This window comes from Nannospalax galili, unplaced genomic scaffold, assembly GCF_000622305.1.
Source record: "Nannospalax galili isolate Female #2095 unplaced genomic scaffold, S.galili_v1.0 scaffold510, whole genome shotgun sequence".
In the NCBI taxonomy this organism is placed as follows: domain Eukaryota; kingdom Metazoa; phylum Chordata; class Mammalia; order Rodentia; family Spalacidae; genus Nannospalax; species Nannospalax galili.
In genome coordinates, this window is record NW_008329677.1 from 1,928,448 (window position 1) to 1,950,153 (window position 21,706).

The 21,706-nt window shown below is 41.9% G+C and overlaps 1 protein-coding gene across 1 annotated transcript in view; it reads right to left on the minus strand.

Moving 5' to 3' along the window:
- Positions 1 to 21,706, minus strand: part of Cfap61 (cilia and flagella associated protein 61) — a 319,254-nt gene that overhangs the window by 183,518 nt on the left and 114,030 nt on the right. Inside the window, exons 14-15 of the mRNA XM_008841463.2 lie at positions 14,230 to 14,356; positions 12,556 to 12,633 (exon numbers count right to left, since the gene is read on the minus strand). Of these exons, the coding sequence (XP_008839685.1) occupies positions 12,556 to 12,633; positions 14,230 to 14,356 (205 nt within the window). The remainder of the gene's footprint in view (positions 1 to 12,555; positions 12,634 to 14,229; positions 14,357 to 21,706) is intronic.

A 21,706-nucleotide genomic window follows, 5' to 3' on the forward strand; every position in this document is an offset into this window, starting at 1 on the left:
TAAAGATTGTATGTCTAAGTCTATGGCCTGTCTAAGAAGGTGATAATTTTTATCTTGGAAGACTAGCGCTGAAGCCCCTGGACCAGTTGCAATGGTTACCCTGACCCCGAGTAGAGTAGATAAGAAAACTGCAGTGGTTCCTATGGCCCTATGAGGTCTAGACTCTTCTGAGACTCTGGTTTCCATTTCTATGTCTGTTCTATAATATAGATGGGGAACCAGCTGCACTAGTACACAAAACCCCCCAGTCTGGTTAAGAATGGATGAGTGGGGGCATGTAGTTAGGCCAGAGGTACAGGCCCACCAAGTGGAGTTGGGGGGCACCATATATGGGTTAGGTGTAGTAGCCCCTATCTCTTGAACAGAGTTACACAGATGTTGGTAAGAAGAGGGGACAATTTTATGTGAGGGAGTCATGCATAGCCCTTTTCCATACACTTGGGTAAGAGTAAGTCCCCTTCTTCCTGTAGGTGGAGGACTTCTACAGGCAGTGGGGCCAGAAGTGACAACATAATTTCCTGGGAGAACTAACCCATCATAAAAGGGAGGGTTCAGGTCCATGCAAAACCAGCAATGGATAGTAAGGTTAGGGGAGGTATTATTTAAAGCAATAAAGGTGGCTTTTAGGAGGTTCGTAAGCCCAGGGGATGGCTGCAAGGGCTCTTGGGCCTGTTGGACCTCTGGGGGTGTGGATCTAAGTGTGGGCAAAGTAGTGGTTTTATCCAGTTGGACAATTTGGCTAGGAGCTGGCCTCTCAACAGATTTAAAAATAGTTAAAGCCAGTGTTGGTCATCCTATAGGCTGTACCACTGTCTGAGCTGGCCCCATCTGGGTCCCCAAGACTGGACCCATCTAAAGATGGACTGAAAAAAGTATTTCTGGATCAGTTCCTGTGGTGTATAACTTGAGGCCCCAAGTTTGCCCATCAATCCATTTTTGTAGGTTCTTAAGTTCCTTTCCTTTCAGGGTGAAGCTTAAGGAGATAGGGTTGCATCTAGAGGAGGTACAGGGTCCCTCGAATTGCCTTGATCTGGAGTTTCACCAAAGGGTTAGGCCTGGGACTGCAGATACCTGGATCAAGTTGGTAGTGACTGTGTAGACACACAGCTCCATGAAGCACAGAAATAGTCCCCTGGTACCCCACAGGTACTTCTTTGGTTACCATTGTTGCCTGGGCAAACATAGAAGCAGCGCTTCTTCACCCTCTTTCTGCTGAGGGGAGACTGGCAAGCATAATTTTCAGTGCCTGACGGGGTATACAATTTCCAAGCTCCTTCAAACAGGTCGCAGAGGTCGAATGTAATTTTGGGGAACCAGGCACCTGGAGGTCACAGGTGGGAGGAGATGTTCACTATCTTCCCAGTGGATGTGCTACTAACTACCCAGGTGAGGTTCTGGAGTCCATGGGGGGAGTTATCTAGGGCAGGCTCTATTAAAAAAACATAAAAAAGCAACAAGGGTTATGGTGTGGCAGAGTTTTTAGCTTGAGAGGATTGTCTTTTACCCGTGTGACCTTTCATATCTTGTCAACTCAGTCTGACCAATCCTCTGATGAAGGCTTTAGATGTGAGTGATGTATCCAGGTCCAGACACTGGCCATCTTAACTGCAGTGGTGGTGGTGAGGATCATGATGTGTGGCCCCTTCCAACAAGGTCCAAGGGGATCCTTGTGGTGCTGTCTCACCCAAACAAGGTCTCATGGCTTGAATCCATGTGGTTGGACCAGTGGCAGTTCATAGATGTGCCTCAACAAGGGGAAAACATTGTCTTGTGCAATTGGTAAGGCCTGTAGGGACTTAAGAAATTGGGATTCAGACAAGTCAATTAGCACATCTGAAGGCAGCTTGGGAAGCAAAGGGGGTGGTCAGTCATACATGATTTCATAAGCTGTTAGGCCTTGAGTATGGGGGTATTTCAGACCCTATATAGGGCAAAAGGTAGGAGGCCTGTCCAGTCATAGCCAGTTTCTAGGGTTAAATTTGGTTAAGGTCTCTTTAAGCGTCCAATCCATTCTCTCTACTTGCCCTGAGCTCTGAGGGTGGTATGCGCAATGTAGCTTCCAATTAGTTCCCAGTGTTTTAATTAACTCTTGAATTACCTTAGAGATGAAGGCTGGTCCATTGTCTGACCCGATCACAGAGGGGAGTCCATACCTTGGTATTGGTTCATTGAAGATCTTTTTAACCATCGTTGAGGCAGTTTCCCTCTTTGTGGGAAATGCTTTGACCCATCCTGAAAATGTATCTACAAAAACTAGGAGATATTTATAGCCATACCTGCCAGGTTTTACTTCAGTGAAGTCCACCTCCCAATGGACTCCAGGCACAGTGCCCCTCTCCCTTCTGGCTGGGGGCATGACTTTTCCTCTTGGATTAGTAACCTGGCAGGAGCAACATCTGGAAAAACAGCTCTCAATCATTTTGGTTAGATTAAAGATGTGGTACGGAGTCAGGAGTTTTTGTAACTTTCTTTTCCCTAGGTGAGTCCCTTTGTTGAGTTTATATATTAAGTCCTCTGCCAGCTTATGCAGTAGATTGAGCCTCCCATCAGAGGTGGATCTCCATCCATGCTTGATCTAGGTATTTTCCAGGGAAGTTAAATCCTGATCTGTCCTGAGCTGAGTAGGAGGGCTCTTCTGGCAAGAGGGGTTCAGGCAGGATAACCAGTAGGTTCGAGGCTGTTAGGGCTGCTTCTCTGGCCTCTAGGTCTGCTCTCCTGTTTCCCTGTGCCTCCAGCGAATCCCCTTTTTGGTACCCAGGACAATGGATGATGGCCAGTCTCTTTGGTAACCATATGGCCTCCAGGAGTTTTAAGATCTCTTGTTTATTTTTGATAGTCTTTCCTTCTGCTGTCAGGATCCCCCTTTTCTTGTATATAGCCCCGTGGACATGAGCTGTAGCGAAAGCTTAACGGCTATCAGAGAAAATGTTAACAGTCTGGTCTTAGCTTTAGGACCTGAGTCAGGGCAATTATTTCAGCCTTCTGGGCAGAGGTCCTGACTGGTAGAGAGGAGGCCCACACTGTCCACAATGGACTGATGACTGCCACCCCCGCATACCTGGTTCCTTTCTTAATGAAGCTACTTCCATCCGTGAACAGAATTAAGTCCGGGTGGGGCCATGGAACATCCGTCAGGTCTTCCTGAGTCCCAGGTAAGCTGCAGAGTACCTCCAGGTAGTCGTGCAGGACCTCAAGATCTGGTTCTGACAGCAAAGTGGCAGGACTGAGAGTGGTGCTGGAGAGGAACTGGATGTGAGGGGGGTTAAAGAGCAAGGCCTAATAATGCATCAACTGACCATTTGTCATCCATCAATCAGGGGGATTTTTAAGGACCCCCTCACTCGAGTGAGGGGTGGTGATGATAAGGGGCTGTCCCAAGGTGAGCTTTTCTGCATCCTTAACCAATAAGGCCGTGGCAGCCCGGCCATCCCAAGGCCACGGGATCAAGCTTTTTCAACAAGTAAGCCACAGGTCTCTTCCAAGGCCCGAGCATTTGGGTCAGGACTCCCTTCACTATTCCAGCTTGTTCCTCAACAAAGAGCTGACAGGGCTTATGGATATCCGGCAGAGCTAAGGCCGGAGACTGCAATAAAGTCTTTTTAATTTCTTGAAACTCTCCTGAGTCTCAGTCCATAGGAAGGATGACTCATTCCCTCAAGTGGCTTCATACAGGGGTTTTGCCAGCTCGGCAAATCCGGGTATCCAGAGCTGGCAGAAGCTGCCAATCCCAGGAACTCTTGCAACTGCCTGTGGGATCTTGGGCTTGGAATTTCCATAATGGCTTGTTTTTTGGCTGGTGACAGCCATCTCTGTCCATCCCTTAATATGTACCCCAAGTACATTACCTCCATGACACAGAGCTGAGCCTTCTTGGTCCAAGGTCAGGAGCAAATCTCTGGTGGCCTGAAGACAAGTGCCCTTATCCTTAGTGGCAATCAGCAGGTCATCTACATATTGTCAGAGGCTTACCTCTGGGTGCAAGGCCCGATACTCCTGCAAGTCCTGATGTAGAGCCTCGTCAAAGATTGTGGGGGAGTTCTTGAACCCCTGTGGCAGTTGCGTCCAGGTGAGTTGTCCATTAAACTCCTGGTTTGGGTCTCGCCACTCAAAGGCAAAAATGGGTTGGTTTTCCTTTGCCAAGGTCAGGCTAAAGAAGGCATCCTTGAGATCTAAAACAGCATAGACCCTTCTCCCCAGAGAGAGTGAGCTCAGCAGGGTATATGGGTTGGGGACTGTAGGGTGGATATTCTCTACCCTCTTGTTAACATCTCTTAAATCCTGCATTGGGCAGAAATCGTTAGTCCCCGGTTCTTGATGGGTAGGAGAGGGGTGTTCCATGGAGATTGGCATGGTACCAGAATACCGAACTCCCTAAGGCAGTTTATGTGTTTGGTAATTACTGCCCTGGCTTGGAGAGTCATCAGGTACTGTTTTACTCTTACAGGCTGAGCACTAGTTTTTAAAGTCACCATTATTGGTGGCTGTTGGATGGCCCTCCCTGGGGGATTAGTTTCCGCCCAAACTCCAGGCATTGTTGCCTGGAGGTCCTTGAGGATAGTGGTTGGTCTCTTTTGAGGTGGTGGGGCATGCACTCTCCATTCTTCTTCTAGTTGTAAACATAGGATATAGGCTACATCCAGTACAGTCACATCAGGAGGTCCTCTCCCAGAGAAATGGATCTGAGCCTTTATTTTATTTAGCAAGTCCCTACCTAATAATGGATACAGGCACTCTGGGATCACCATAAAGAGTGTGAAACTGTTTTCTTACCTAAGTTTACTTCCCTTTCGGTAATCCAAGGGTGTTGAGCAATTCCCATGGCCCCTTGCACCCAGGTGCATTTACTGGTCAATTTTTCCACAGTCTCTTTCAAAACTGAATATTGTGCTCCAGTGTCAACTAGGAAGTAGGATCACTCAGGGCTCATGGTGGAGGCTGGCCAAGCCTGGGCCCCTTCAGTTTTCTAGGTTTGCCAACTCGAGGATCTTGGGCTTGGAGGGAGGCTGGGATCCTGCCTTTTGAGAACATCCCTAGCCCAATGGCCCAGCTGTTTACAATATGCACACTGGTCTCTTTTTAGGCAGGGCTGACCTTTCTGTGGGGGTCATGGGGCTCGGGTTCTCTTTCTCATAGGGGGTTGGTCCCCCCATTTGGGATTTGTCATGCTTTCAGCCAACAATATCCTAACCAACCTTTTAGTTTGTCTTTCTTCAGGGGTTTCTCTATTGTTAAATACCTTGTTTGCCACCGCCATCAGCTCAGAAAGGTTTTTGCCCTCGAAACCTTCCAGCTTTTGAAGTTTTCATTTTATGTCTGGAACTGCCTGATTCACGGAAGCCATATTGGTGGCCATCTGATTCTCTGCGGCCTCTGAATTAATGGGAGTACAAGTTCTGAAAGCCTCTAAGAGGCACTCCAGGTACGCTCCAGGAGACTCATCCCTTTCCTATATTACCTGACTGACCTTAGACAAATTGGTGGGGCACTTAGCAGCTGCCCAGAGACCACCCCCATAAGAATCTGGTAATAGACCTTTAGGCATTCCCTACGTTTGGGAGTGTTATAGTCCCACCCCTCCATTGGGTGCATGAGAGGAAAAGCAGCCATAATCAAATACTCATTTTCTGTTGGTCGCCCATCATTTCCAGGGACTGCATGTCTGCATTCCCAAAGGATGCAGTTCTGTTCCTTGGTGATGAACAGGATATTCAATAACTGTTGGCAATCATCCCAAGTTGGTTGCTGGGTAAAAACAGTGGTATCCAGGAGAAAAACTAGGACCTGAGGCTTCTCTGTGAAGGAGGGAGTCTGTAACTTCCAATTATACAAGTCACCAGTAGAAAAGGGAAAGTAGACTATGGGTGCAATTCCATCCTCCCTCGGGGGCCCAATCTCCCTCAGGGGAAGAGCTCATACAATTCTCCCTTCCCCCTGCGAGCAAGTGTGCAATGGGCTGGGCTCGGCCATGGGAGGGGCCAGCTCAGCCAAGGAGCTGGCACAGAGACTAGGAAGGACTGGAAGAAGAGGAGGAGGCTCGTGACCTGCGCTCTCTAGGTCTATCCTGAGCACTCGATGGAGCCCTGTAAGGCCGCGGGAGTAAATTCTCCTCTGGTGCCGAGAGGGGGACTTTGGGACTCGATGGGTTTTTGGTCTGGACTTTCTTCAGGGGAAGCAAAGTGCCTGACCCCTTAGGGCCTGATGGCGGGGGCAGCAGTAAGGGACGCAGCTAGGCAGGAGGGCGGTGACCAGATATCGCCAACCTAGGATGTAGGGGATCTGGTCAGGGTGCCCCGGTTCCCCAAAGATAACTCCTTGACCCCTGTAGATGAGGGAGAGGTTAAAGGACCCTTCAGGTGGCCATTTGACTTCAAAGGAGGGCCATTCGATGGTGCAGAGGGTCTGGAGGAGGGTTGGCTTGACACAGAGTCCGGACATGTTTGAAGCCGCTCATTTGTAATCCTGAAAATGACTAAGAACTAGATCAAGGGGAGCTGAAGATGATGAGACTTTCTGTCCCATCATGGGATAAGCTTCAAGAAAAAGAATATAAGGAGAGGAATGAAAATGAGAAGTAGGATGGAAAGTTGATAGACAAGGTGGAGCTCTGAGCAGAGGGTGAGGACAGTATGAGATGGTGGCTCCCTAGAAGGAGAAATGAAAATCTCACAGCACGTGGAGTCAGCCGAGAAGGCTGCCCCTGTCCCTGTCCCAAAAAGATTTGGCCAGCCTGGATTCTATGTCAGACTCGACCAGAATCTTGCAACTGACCTGCCTGGATTCCACATTGGGCTGGGCCAAGACACTGGGTCAGTCCTGCCTCGATTCCAAGTCAGGCTGGAGGAAGAGTCAGGGCATCCCCCATTTTCCTCCAGCTCTGGGATCAATAGTGTGTCCTCCTAATCTCCGTTGAGCCCCAGGATATCCAGGCTACCGAAAAGCAAGAGAGATAGAGATAGAGAGAGATAGATAGAGAGAGAGAGAGAGAGAGAGAGAGAGAGAGAAAAGCAAGCAGAACTTACCAAGGCCAGCTTCGGTGGCACTCCCGTGGGTCTGGGGCCTCTATTCTCAAATCCCGGACAAGCCCCCAAAATGTTAGGGTTCGAGAATCGAGAATAATTCCCACAGATACCCAAAAAGATTATACAAAAAGTTTATTAAGGAATTTAAAGTAAAAAAAGGACAACAACCAAATGGCGGCTAGCCAGGCACAGACTTCATGAGCCAAAGAGTCTGGCCCCGAACAATAGTAGGCAGGAGGGGAACTCCACAGAAACCCACACATGCCAAGCATCTTTTTAAAATAGTTGGCTGTCTCCATATCCTGGGTATGGGGGAAAGTCTTGATTGGTAGGGGCTGTCTTCAGGGCATTGGAATGTGCTGACTGATATCTTTTAGGGCCAGAAGTTTTTGTTCACACCTTATAAGGCTTTTACATGTCCAGGGCTTGCTTAATTTATAGTTTGGGGGGTGGTTAGCAACTGGAAAAATTTACAGTATGTCTGAGCTTGTCCAGGCTTGTCTGAAGAAGCTAGCCAAAATGGAGTCAGAGCATTCTGGCTCTTCATAGAAAGTGTTACACTAAGTGAAGTAACAGACTCAGAAAAAAATGACATATGTTCTCCCTCATATGTGGATCCTAGCACCAAATCCTGATAAGTGCTTATGTATCCAGACATAACTACAGGAACCAGGATAATGAAAAGGAACCAGGGAGGTAAAGGAAAAGAAAGAATCTGAAAGAGAAGAACAGTAGGAAACAGGCATTAATAAGGGAGCTATGGATAAAAATGGGGTTATTTTAAGGGGAGAGAGAAGGAAGGTTATACAATGAACCTAGGGGATAAAGGAAATGAAGGAACTCAAGAGAAGTGGGACTATGGGGAAGGGTATTAGTAAGGGAGAAATGGGAAAATGGGGGACTTTAAATGGGGAAACCATGGTGCAAGGGTTAGACAATGCGAGAGATAAATAATGCCTAGCTAGTTTTTAAAAAATCAGAGGGAACCATATTAATCAAGCAACCTACTGACAAATTATATATACAACTAGCTCAAGGAATATAATATATATCTAGGCAATGTTTATCTGAGACTGTTTGGTCTTTGCCCAAGCTTTATCTACATGGCACATGGTAATTAAAAGTTATCAAACTGATGGAACTAACCTTGCATGTTTAAACAGCTATACTTTGAGGCCTAAACTAATTTGGTCAGAGGGACATAAAGGACAGTTTTGGCTCCTTACCCTCCTAGGTCGACTAAGTTCCAGGGGACTATGAGCATCTCTCAAAATGTCCTGTAACTGTGGTGAGTCACCTGTCCTCTTGATCAAGGAGGCCATGGAGACCCCACAAGATGGACTTGAACCAGTGTACAGTCTACAAAGAGGAGGGTCAACACAGAGGAAACATTTCCTCCATGCTTCGAAGCGAAGCCAGCCATGGTCAAGCAGGACCTTTGACTTATCATCATATAGGTGGAACTGGTAAAAGAAAGGAGCAAGTGGCTCCTCCCAATCCTATGTGACCCCTGAGGAACAGATACTCAGATGGCCTTAAGAGTAAAAATAAATTGGTTTATCTGGGCCAACTGTAGGATCTTAAACACCCAAAAAGGAAAGTATAACCAAAGATTAAAGGGATCAATATAATTTTTTTAAAGTCCATATGTATAGCTAAAGGCTTCATAACAAAAAACAATGCCAGACAGGAGATACTTTCCTTTGAGTTGTTGGCCAGGATGGCCCAAGAGACTCCCAGACAGTAACCCAGCATAGATTTGGGAAAATGAACAGCAGATCCCAATATTATCTAAAGGAATATTGACAACTGATTACCACTAAATGAAGAACAGCAGACCCTCCCCCAAAAAAAGACCTCTAGATAGGCTGACTAGATTCACCAGAAGGGCAAGTAGTAGTGGGTGGGGGTGCTGACAACACAATGGACAGTAACATGGATGACAGAGTATATAGGCTCCAGTTGGGGGGGGTAGGCTAATGGAGGGTGCCATTTGGAAAGTGGGTATAGAGATGAATAAGATTGTTTGGAATTTTTTGTATGATATACACACAAAAAAATCAACAAATTTTTAAATGAGTTATATTTGAGGAGGAAGCATAAAAATTTACTTCATGTTAATTAGTAGAGGTGATAAACATTACCACTGAAATCTATCTGATGACTATATCCATACTCAGGTGCCAAGGAGCCGAGTGTAACAGACTGTGACTAGTAATAATCAGATACATAGAGATTAGAGACCCATGTGCAAACATCTAAGTGTTAGTAGTATTAAAATTGAGTCTTTCTGTAGGAAACAGTATAATTTAAAATGAAATAGAGATCTTTTTTAAAGGTTAAAAACTCATTCAATTTTATGTCTTACAGGGTTTATACCCAGTTCAATGTTGTATAACTGTATTCATTCAACTGTGAACCTAAAAATTTACAGCCACTTTTGAAAGAGATGTATCTTTGCTCTGGAAATTGTTATTGAATATGTTAAAGCTGTAAAGGAATGCTTCTTCTAATCATGGGTTACTAAATAAATTTTAAAAAGAAAAGAAAGAAGGAAAGAAAGAAAAAAAGAAAGAAAGAAAAGTATACAAAGTTGTCAGAAAAAAGCGATGGGGAACTATGGGAGGTGTTGGAGGGGAGAGAATAGACATGGATTTGATCAAAACGCCTTATATGCATGTATGAAATTCTAATGAAGTTTTTTTTTTTAAGCTAAAAAAAAAACTAAATGGGCCAAAAAAAAAAAAAGAATTAATGAATTTCAGTGTGGGATTAGGAAATAATTCTCAAGAATTTCTGAAATGGCATTAAACATACTTCTGCCATTTGTACTATGTATTTATGCAAAGTAATATTCTCAGCATTAATAATTATAACATCAAATGTCAATCAACTCTGAAAAATATTGAAGATGTTCTATTTCTGGCACTATCAAATATTCAGCTGAGATTTAATTCTCTGATTATAAAAACAAACAAGCACATCCATCTCATTAGTAAGCAAATTTAGTTTAGATATTAATAGACAGTAAAATTATATCTATAACAGAATTATGTTAAAATAAATCTATTTATGACTTATTAGTAAGAAAAAAGAGTTCAAGCTCATCTTTGACTACGTAGCTAGTACCAGACCAGCCTGGGCTACATGAGACCTTGTAGAAAAAGAAGAGGGGAAGGGGAGAGACCAAGATGGCCACCACAACAGTATCTCCCACTCCACATGCTTTCCCACAGTGCCCTTGCCGCAATCGAGATGGAGAGTCCACTCCTCCATTCTTTGAATCCAAGCTTGGCCTCTAACTGCTCTCAGCAACAGAGTAGCCTGAAAGTACTGCTATGTTAGGAAAAAGAATCCATTTTTAAACTCTCACAGTGAAAAAGAGACTTCGGAAAGGTAGCTGGATATAAGACTAACATTAAAAACTCAGTGATTTTTCCTCTATACTAAAATAAACATTTTATAAAGTACAATGAGAACTATCTATTTAAAATACCAAGAAAAATTATAAAATATATAGAAAGAAATCACAAATGTCCAGGAGTATACTGGGGCAGGGTCACAGGAGGAGACAGATGGTATGTTCAAATTAGGATAATTGGAGGTAAGTTCAACAAATGGAATATTTACAAAGATGGGGAGGGTGTAGGGAAATTAGCAGGGATGGTACAGCAGCAAGTACCAACTATTAACGGCCTTGGTGGGTGGCCTAGGAGGAAGAGGCACTGGAATCCACAAAGAGAACATCCTGGAGAAAAGGCCAGTGAGTTCAGCAGAGATATCAGCCAGTTGTAGACATCCCAAACTCACTGACCCCCTGCTCGTGTCGGAGCCTCCCCACATTGGTCAAACCTAACAGGAAACCAAAGGACAAAGGTATATTTTTCAGCCAGGCTCATAGAACAAAATAAAGTGGAAAAAGTAGATGATGAGCCTGCAGGGAAAATAATAACTAATAACTAACGCAGGACTGCATCAGTTTGTTTTCCATTGCTATAAAAGAATACTCAAGGCTGGGCTCATTATAAAGTAAAGAGGTTTATTCAGGTCACTGTTATGGAGGCCACCACATTGGTCTGAGCTGTGGTGAGGGCCTAAAGGCAGAGTGCATTATGGTATGAACATGTAGAAGACAAAGAGAGCTCATGGTAAGATGAAAAGGGAGAGGAGAGGCCCACCTCTTTCTTTTTATAACTATTCACTCTCATGTAAACTAACTGGGATCCCCCAAGAACTACTTAATCCCTTCTCCAGGCAGTACCCCCCAATGACCTGTCCAATTCCCAGGCATTTCTACATTTTAAAGATCCCCCTACTTCTTAACATTGTCATATTGGGGGACACTTCTAATGCATGAGTCTTTGGAGGATACACTTAACATCCAAGCCATATTACTGGCCCAAAAACATGCATGAAAAACTTTCCAAAATTAACCCAGAATTAAACAATAATGCAGATAGCCATATTCCTCAGAGGAAATTAAATTGTTTTTATAAAATCCATACAGGCACAGATAAATTAATAACATTAGTAGGTTTATCTGAAAGGAGAAACATCTAAGAAAATTTAGAAAAAGAAGGCAAATGAAGGCTGGATGTGGTGATACACACCTGAGACCCCAGCACTTGGCAAGTACAGGCAGGAGGATTAGGACTTCAAGATCATACTTGCTTATATGATAAGATAGCAAGTACAAGGCTAGCCTGGACTACATGGGCTATATAAGAACCTATCTCAAGGAAAAGAAAAAAGCAGAGAAGATGAAAGAAAGTCCATTACTAGATACTAAAACACAATTATTAAGCAGGTATCAATAAATAGATACATGGCATAGAATAGAGCTTAAGAACAGATATGAGGGGACTGGGGTATAATTCAGTGGTGAAGAGCACATGTAATCATGCAGAGGACCCAGGTTCTGTTCCCAACACCTACATGGTGGCTTACAACCATCTCTAACTCCAGTTCTGGATTCAGTGCCCTCTTGTGGCCTTCACAGGAACAGCACACACATGGTGTGCTTACATGTGCAGGCAAAACACTCATACACATGAAAAAAATAATAAAATATTTTTAAAAATAGACAGGAATATGGAAATTTAATAAATGTAAAAATACTTTATATTAGAAGCAAAATAATGGATTACTCAGTAAAAAATGTTTTGGAATAAAGTAGACACACAAACACACACGATACATGTAATTGAATGAAAGGAAGAATTCTCGGGAAGATAAATGACTAATTACAATAGAAATTTTTTGGTGAGAGCAGTGGGATTTAGGGGTGGGTGGAAGATTTAGATTTTTAAGAATGAGAATCTTCATGTTTTCTTTGTAATTATAAACATTTTAAACTGGAGAAAAGAAAAGGAGACTTGAAAGTCTATCAAGTGGAAGGCAAGCCCATGACCACAAACTATAGGAAAATGATTCATTCACATCAAGTGAGTAAAAATAAAACTTCAAAGAGACACTGTGTGCCAATTCATGGTATAAAAGTCACACTCAAGGAATAAAAGGCCATTTTGTACCTTACCATTTCTTTTCTGATCACTGCAATGCCAACTATTTGTTCTGCGACTTCAGCAACAAATACCTGCAGTGCTGTTCCATCCTGAAAAGATAAGGATGAGTTTAAGTCCTAAAAAACATCACTATCGAGGTCTCTGAAATCAGTCACTAATGAATTAATGACTGTGAACTCACTAGCCATGGTTGCATAACAATAACAGAACTAACACATACCCACAGTTAACTGTGAAGCAGGCATTAAGGTCAGTGCCCACCTTGTGCTCAGTTCACATTTATCCCCACACTCTAATGGGACTATTATTATTACATCTATTTCATTTACACAAATAACAAGGCTTAGAAGGCTGGGCACATCACAAGATCTGCAGTTCATGGAGATGAACCTATGATTCAAATCCCAGTCCCTTATACTCTGAATAGGCTTTCTTTAGTTCTATACCTGGGCTTCTCAGTTTTTAGGATACCTGGACATCTACACAGTTGACGACTCCAAAAAGCTTTGGCTTCTGTGTATGCCATTTTCTATTACTACTTTCTGTATGAGAAATTCGAACCTAGAAAAAACTGAATTTATTAGCTTTTCTACAAGGAAACAGACTTTTCCAGACAGCTGGTCAGTTACTCACAGCAATGGTGACAGCATGCACAAATCCTATGCAAGCTCAAAATAGACATGAGGAAGTGTAGGTAAGAAACTCCAACCCAAGAAAATTCTGAAGGCTCATGGGAGGGACAGAGGCAGTGTCTTTCAAAGATGGGACTCGGTAGGTAATCAGGTTAATGGACCCACACTGAAGGACATTTGGGGACACAAATTAGACTCCATAGGCCTTATTAGAATATATCATAGAGTACATTAAATTGAGTCATGTGGATACAAAAAGGGAAGTGTGGATAGGGGAGGGGATCTAGATACCATCAAATTACATTATATGAAAATCACAAAAGGTATCAATCAATAAAAAATAAAAGTATTGATAAAGCAAAATGTTAAATTTGCTTATTCTTTCATTTTAAAATAACAATACATGGTATATTAATACAAATTATATATCTTGAATAAAAGAAACATTATATTTTCCTAAACAAAATATGTAGAGTAGCACTGTTTTCTGTTTCTGGAACTCTCATTAATGTCTGGCTTTAGAAGACGGTTGGATTCTTATAACTGCTTCTTCAGTCGATCTGTCACCATATGCTGCTTTGGTTGAAAAAAATATATATATATATACATAAATTCTGATCTGTCTTCACAATATGTAGTTAGAAAAGGGACAAGTATTTAAGTAATCTTTTCAAATAATTGTGGATATTCCTCTTCAAGATTAGTTGCAATGTGCCACTTGAACATTTTATGCACTACTATACTAAAATCTAATTGTCTATTTGACACTCTGGATGCCTCTTACACTTATCTATGCTTTTGTAACTTTGCATATGGTTTTTCTAGAAAACATTGGTCAACAAGCTATGCAGATTTTCCAAATATTGACCTATTCCATAACATCAAACTTGTTACTACCACTAGAAAAAGAAATCTTTTAAAGCACTGGACATCTGTTGAGTTTGTGATAACTGTTGTCCAAGGAAGCTTCAAGTCTGAATCTTCATGGGTCACAAATGTCCATTAGGACAAAGAAAATGAAGCGAAGCTACCCTAGTCTCTACCAATACTTACAGGGTCTCTGCAAGCCTTGTTGTATTGGGCTAAATCCTCCAGTATCTTTTTACGCAGCAGGAGGGTGCTGACAAGATTTTCAACACCAGAAGTATCCGAGAATGTGGCTAATCTTATTTTAATGGACCTGGATAAGAAGGGAGTATGTTTCTTGGTTAAAGCACTACAATATGCATTACTGCAACAAGACTAAATTATATCACATGTATAAAATAATATCTTTTAAGGTATATTTAAGAAATATGTAACAATAAGACAATTAATTAATAAAAGCAGCTAATTTCATTCTAGAATACCTGAAAAACATATGAAAAGTACAAAGAATAAGACAAAAATCACTGCTAGTACCCTGAAGTGAAGAGGACACAGCTACATTTTTAAGTGCATATGACCTAGATGCATATAATTTAGTACATATAATTAAAATGTTCAACACAGTTTATTTCACATTGGGGAACTACTTCATATAGAGAGTGAGTCTCTCTCCCATATTTTAAAAGAATATTTAAAAGTTGAAAATTTAGGCTGGGCGTGGTGGCACATGCCTTTAGTCCCAGCACTCAGAAGGTAGAGGCAGGTGGATCTCTGTGAGTTCAAGGCCAGCTGGGGCTACAGGGAGACCTTGTCTCAAAAAGACCCCAAAAAATTTGAGAAATTAGTCAGGCGTGGGTGGTAGACACCTTTAATCTCAGCACTCAGGAGGCAGAGGCAGGTGGATCTCTGTGAGTTTGAGACCAACCCGGTCTACACAGTGAGTTCCAGGCAAGCTGGGGTTACAGAAAGACCCTGTCTCAAACAAAAGACCCAAAAGAAAAAGGTGAGAATTTATTTTGACTGGGGCTGACTTCATATGCATAGTCCCCACAGAGCAGCTCAGAGTTGCATGTTCCAAAAGGCCTCACCCTTGGAGTTCAATTCTCTGAGGTCACTAGCTTAGAATTCTTAAAAATTTTAACTGTGATTCTGTGTGTTTAAGTAAAGCTTAATGAGACAACAGCATGTGTAGGGGTTTGGAGCCTTGGTTCATCTTTAATCCCCACCTCCCTCCATCTCTTTAAGATGGGTCTTCTCCCACCTGTCCTGTCTCCACCCTTGCCTCCCCAGTGCCTCCCTCTGTCACTGGTGTTTTACCTTGGACATCTGTTGGACAATCATGTGAATGGAGCAACAGAGGTGGTGTTAAAACCATCTTCTACCTCCAATGGGGTCTTGGGCATGGGCATGGAGAATGCTAAATGTCAGATGCACAATTTGTGAAATCTCTGGTTGTAGCAATGGGGTGGCTGTCCCCACTGTAGGTAAAGGGGGTCATGATATGTCCAACTGGCAACTTTGTGAACCCTTGCCAATGCTGCACACAGGTATTCAGCATATCCTGGAACAGGGGCTTCAAGTACTTGCAGGATGCTTGCTTGCCAAGGATTGGAGAAGTAGGCCCACAGGAGGGTAGATTAATTTTCCCACTTCAGGCCAGAGCTCCATAGGTTCATTTTATAATGGGTGCTCTGCAAAAGAGCTTAGCAGTGAATTCTCTCTAGGGTTTTATTACTAAATAGAAAAAGGTCATTGATCTTAATATTAATAAACTATTCTAATCTATAACTCTTGACTGTAGTGAATATGATAAAATTGTAATAGTTACGTATTTATAAAATATTTTATTAATTCTTTGAGAATTTCACACAATATATTATGATCATATTCACCCTCTGCTCCAAAATAAGCCATCAACTCCAGTTTGTCTTCTCATATACTCCTAGGGGTGGGGCCATCCACTGGAGCATGGTATCCCCACCAGGGGCCACACCCTTGAAGAAAACTGATTCTCCCTTCCCCAGAAGTCATCAACTGTCCATAGCTCCTCGGTTATGGGTGAGGAGGGCTTGTGAACCCCTTCCCACTCACATGGACGTGTATTATAAATAAAATGGCATATTTGCAAAGATGTGTATATATAATTTACTGGTAAGAATACAATCAATTAGTATCACCTTAAGCAATATATAAGGGAAAGATGAGAACTTGGTTCTGATACAGACAGCTTGCACCAAAATCTAGTTCTGATGGATTAAAGATATACATGTTATAAACAAGAACAAAATTATTGGAGAAAGGGGGGAATAAAAAACAAATGTCATATAAGATGTTTATAGCACCTTTAGTTACAACAGCCCAAAAGGAGAAGGGCAGGCAGAATGTGGCATATGCATAACAATGGAATATTACTCAGCAATAAAAAAGAATGAATTAACTGCATATGCCTCAACTGAGAAAAGTCATGTATAAAAATTCCATTTATATGAGATGTCCAGAATAGGCAATTTTATAGACAGAAAGTGGGCTGTGGGGAGATGTTAACTGGAGTAACTGCTCAATGGATGTGGGGTAGGCTCAGGGCTGATGAAAGAGAGAAGTGATGACAGTGAGTCATCATATATGTACTAAGAGCCATCAAAGTATGCACTTAAGTGGACAGAGCATATGAAGCCCATCTCAATAAGATGTTGCTATATGTACTATTACATGAAAATAGTATATATAATCTATACACAAAATATCAAAGAATGTTGAAAAGAAAGAAGGGCAATGAACCCAGCTGTTCTGGATAGCTATAGTGTCAACTTGACACACCTGGGTTGAGGGACCCTCAATTGGGGAATTGCCTCCATTGAACTGGCCTGTGGCCATGTCTGTGGGGCATTTTCTTGATTGTTGAGTGATGTGGGAGGGCCCAGCCCACTGTGGGTAGTGCCACCCCTGGGCAGGTGGGCCTGTGTTGGATAAGAGAGCAAACTGAGCAGGGGCCAGGGGAGCAAGCCAGCAAGCAGAGCTCCTCCATGGCCTGTGCTCCAGCTCCTGCTTCCAGGTTCCTGCCCTGAGTTCCTACCTTGGGCTCCCTGATGAACTGCGACCTGGGAGATGTAAGCTGAATAAACCCTTTCTTCCCCAAGTTGGTATTGGTCAGAGTGTTTTGTCACAACAATGGAGAAATAAACTAAGACACCAGCACACACACACACACACACACACACACACACACACACACACGCACACCAAAGAAGGCTAGCTAGCATAGTTGCATAAGTATCACACAAGTTAGACCTTAAGGCTAAAGTCAGTGTGAGAAAAAAAACCTTCATTTGATAAAGAAAAATGTAGTAGAAATAACAATATTAAATCATCAAATATATACCAATATAGGTTTAGATTATTGAAGTGAAAACAGAAACTAGAATTAGACAGAAAGTGCAAAATACTGTATAAAATTTGGACAAGCTTAATCTTAAGGATCTTCCACACGAGCTAACATGGCATCTGATTGCCATAACAGTATCTCCTGGTCCCTTCTATCCAGGTGCCTTTTCCATGTGAGTTGGTGGCAACTCCACATTCCAGTGGCTCAGGCCCCATCCCATAACCATGCGTTCCAAGAATTTCAGTGGGAGAAGAAATGGGCAATAGCTATAAGTTTGTGACCACCCCTAAAGTTATACTGCCCACCACAGGACTCTAACCACTTGGAATGTGGCTTCTCAAAATTCATAGGTGTAAAGTACAAAATAGCAGCTGAATTTTTATGAGCTAGTACAAAAATGAATATAAAATACCTCATTAATCCTTTTATACTCATCACACAATGAAACAATATTTTGTATATAACAGGCTATAACACTGTGATTGATTTTACCTAGTTTTGCTATTTGGATTAATGTGGCTGTTAGAAAAATTAAAATGACAAATGTAGTCACAGTGTATTTTTAATGGTACAGGGCTGCTATATGTCTATATGCCTATATTTGTCTCTGAGTGATATTCTATTCTTCTTTTAATGTGTGTGTGTGTGTGTGTGTGTGTGTGTGTGTGTGTGCATGCATGTGCCTGTGCTTGGGTGTCATCCTATGGAATTTCACTCATTTTTCAAGACTGGGTCTCACATTTGTCTGGAGCTCACCAAATAGGCTAGACTGACTAGCCAGTGAATCCCAGGAATTCTCTTGTCTACACCTCCCCAGTGCTGGGATCACAAGCACACCACCACATCTGGTATTTTTACCTGGGTCTTGGGGTTTGAACTCAGGTCCTTATGCTTATGTGGCAAGTCCTTTACTGACTGAGCTATCTCCCTAAGCCCCTCTGAGAGCTGTTTTGCAAAAGTTTTTAACTCAGGTAAAAGAGCAGAATGCTGAAACACATCCAGATTCAGGAGGCTGAGGATGGAAGATGGAAAGTTCTAGGTCAGCAATAGTGTGACCCTATTGCTGAGTGTCTATCATAAGGAACTCTGTGTTGCTTCTGCATCTGGTTCTAGGAACAGCAAGCAGGCTGTTTGTTTTGGGTTTACCTGGAATGAGCAGAAAGGACCTATGGCCAGCAGAAGGAAGCACAAATCAGGCACATGTCCTAATGGCCTTTATGTGGCAATTGATAGGAACATTTAAAAAAAGTGAAAAATGAATATGCATACCAAGTAAATTCCCAACTAAAATGTATTTCCCTAAAACTGATATTAAATTGGCATTACTAAGAACAGTTCATTCATTCTATCAGTCACGATGTTTATTAAATACCCGTGCATGTTCTTAGTGTGTCCAGATGCTGGGGACTCACTAGAGAACAAGATAGTCCACAATTCCTGCTCTCATTGAGCTGACTTTGTATTGATTCCAGAACCATAATTTGAGAAATAATCTTAAAGTCCCTTAAAATTTGTATATAATACATGGATCATGAGTTATAGATTTTTGTGTTTTCATTATACAAAGTTCCTTGAAATACATCATTGCTTCAAAATAACTCTAAAGAATACTTAGGGAAAAAAAGAATACTTAGGAATAAAAAGAAAAAAGAACTTAGCATTCTATTATCACTGTGTGCAATCTTTATGTATATACGTGTATGTATATATATATGGCATATTATATGCATTTTCCAAAGGGGATAGCCTTTATCATCCAGTTACTACACAGCTATTTTTATTTCTTGCCATATTCTTAGGTAAATTGTAAAAAGTCATAATATTTATTGTCTATAAAAATGATACTAAGGGGGACTGAAGAGATGACTCAATGGTTAAGAGCACTGCTGTCCTTACAGAAAATCCAGGTTTGAATCCCAGCACCCACATGGCAGCTAACAACCATCCATAACTCCAGTTCCATAGAATCCAATGCCCCTTTTTGTCCTCCATGGGCACTGCATGACACCAGTGCACTTATATGCACCCAGGCACATAAAATGCACTCATACACATAAAATAAAAATAAATCAATACTTTAAAATGACACTAAAACTTTGTGCAAAGAGAACTTTGAATCTACTGATAAATATTCAAAAGCACAAAATTCACTCTGAAAACCACACACAAGCCTTGGGCCTGACAGGATTGAAGACAACAATGGTTCACTGGATTTATACCTAAATGCCATTCTACTTTCATATTGCCACAAGTTTCTGGAAGTTTCTAATCTTGCTCTCATTATGACCACCATGGTGGCCCATTCTTTTAGCTCCACAGTATATAGCCTGAAAGGACAGCACTCTGGCCTTTCTGTTCTGCTTCTGTCTTACGTGAACTTCCCAGAAGCAACTGCACATTCAGCAACCAGAATGATCCAATTATTCTTTTCTCAAGGGTTCAGGCACAATTCTGAAATCACCCTGAATTGAAGTAGGAGATTAGCTGTGGCTGTGGTTTTCCTCATCTACCTACAAGGCTTTCTATCACCAAAAAAGCAAGATCTCTTGAGAAACCTTGTTTCCTAACCCTTCCCTTCCCCTAAGCCACCTGTCTCTGACATATCCCCCCTTTCTCTCTCTGTCTCATTCTCTTTCTGATATACTTGAATGTCCAAACTCGTGAACCCTCAGGGTTCACGAGGTAATGAAGAAACTCTTGCCCACCAATCCCTTCTTGGGTCTTAAAAGTTTTACAGCTTTGGCCACCTAATTCCTAACAAGCTGTTTTCTTCATCTCCTATTTTTGACTGAGTCTGGCCTTAAAGGTCAGAATTTAAGGTATTCAATCTGACTGTATACATAATAAAATAGAAAATGATATATGAAAAGTAGGAAAAAAGATTTACTACTTATTTTTTTCAATTCCAAATTGAATCAATAGTTTTAGAAATCTACAAGTTTATGAGTGTATCCAGTCATTTGTTGATGCTGGTAAATGGAGACCATATATATATATATAAAGAAAATGTGGCATGAGCCTTTCTCAATTCTACAGGAGTGTAACAAAATCACAACACAATTCTACAGTCCTCAGTAACTCAGTGTGAACCAAACACAAACAGAAAGAACACATCTGCACTCCAAACCAAATGATGGTATAATAAATGAAGTTTCTATTGGGCTCTATTCAGAGAAGTTGATTAAGAGCACAAGAGGCAGAGAGCAGATCTGATATCATTACATACTATCCATGATAACATAGGCACGATACCAGGAAATGGTGACGTTGTAGAAAAAAGTGGCAACCAAGCATGAATGAGCCACTTACAGAAAAGCAAATGAAAAGAATACAGCAAAGAGGAGAATCACTCAAAGGCTATGTTCCGGTCACTTTTGTTACTGTGGTAAAACCCTGACCAAAACCAAGTTGGGAAGGAAAGGGTTTATTGCATTTTATAATTCCAAGGCACAGTCTATCTTTGAGGGAAGTCAGGGCAGGAACCTGGAGGCAGAAGTTGAAGCAGAGTCCATGAAGGAACACTCCTTGATGGCTTGCTTCCCCTGGCTTGCTCAGCCAATTTTCTTATACAGTCCAGGTCCATCTGCCCAGTAATGGCACTGCCCACAGTGGACTGGGCCCTCCCACATCAATGAACAATTAAGAAAGTACCTCACAGACATGTCCACAGACCAGTTTGAGAAGAAAATTCCTCAACTGAAGTTCCCTCTTTTCAGGTATCACTAGCATGTGTCAAGTTGACAAAAACTAACCAGCACAGGCTGACTGACTAAGGCTGACTATCTAAAGTCATTTTTATTTACTGGGCAATACTGGCAATGGATGTATGACCTAAACTAGAAGTTAAGTATTTCTAGCACAATATTAGTTGGATGAATAAATCTGAAACATATTCTCACAAATTTGAAATGTCAGATTTTAGAAAAACATAGCTTTGAAGGGCAGCAAGATGTAATGAGTTACCAGTTCAACGAAATTTGCCCTCCACTAGTAACTAAATGGGAGGAAAAGTCAGCAGGCAGGTAAAGAATGGGCAAGCCATGGAATGTGGGAAAACAATTTGTTATGACATAAAGCCCAGTAATACTTTCAGAAATGTCCTGGATATTTAAAACACTCTTGTTTTAAATATCCAGTAGTTACCATACAAAATGAGAGGTAACCTAGGTGTGGGGTCTGTTGACAGAAGAGGTAGTCCTCACCAACAGTCAGTGCTCACCAGCATGACCAGAGAGCAGATGACAGACACAAATATAATTTCCCAGGAGAAGAAGAAGGAAA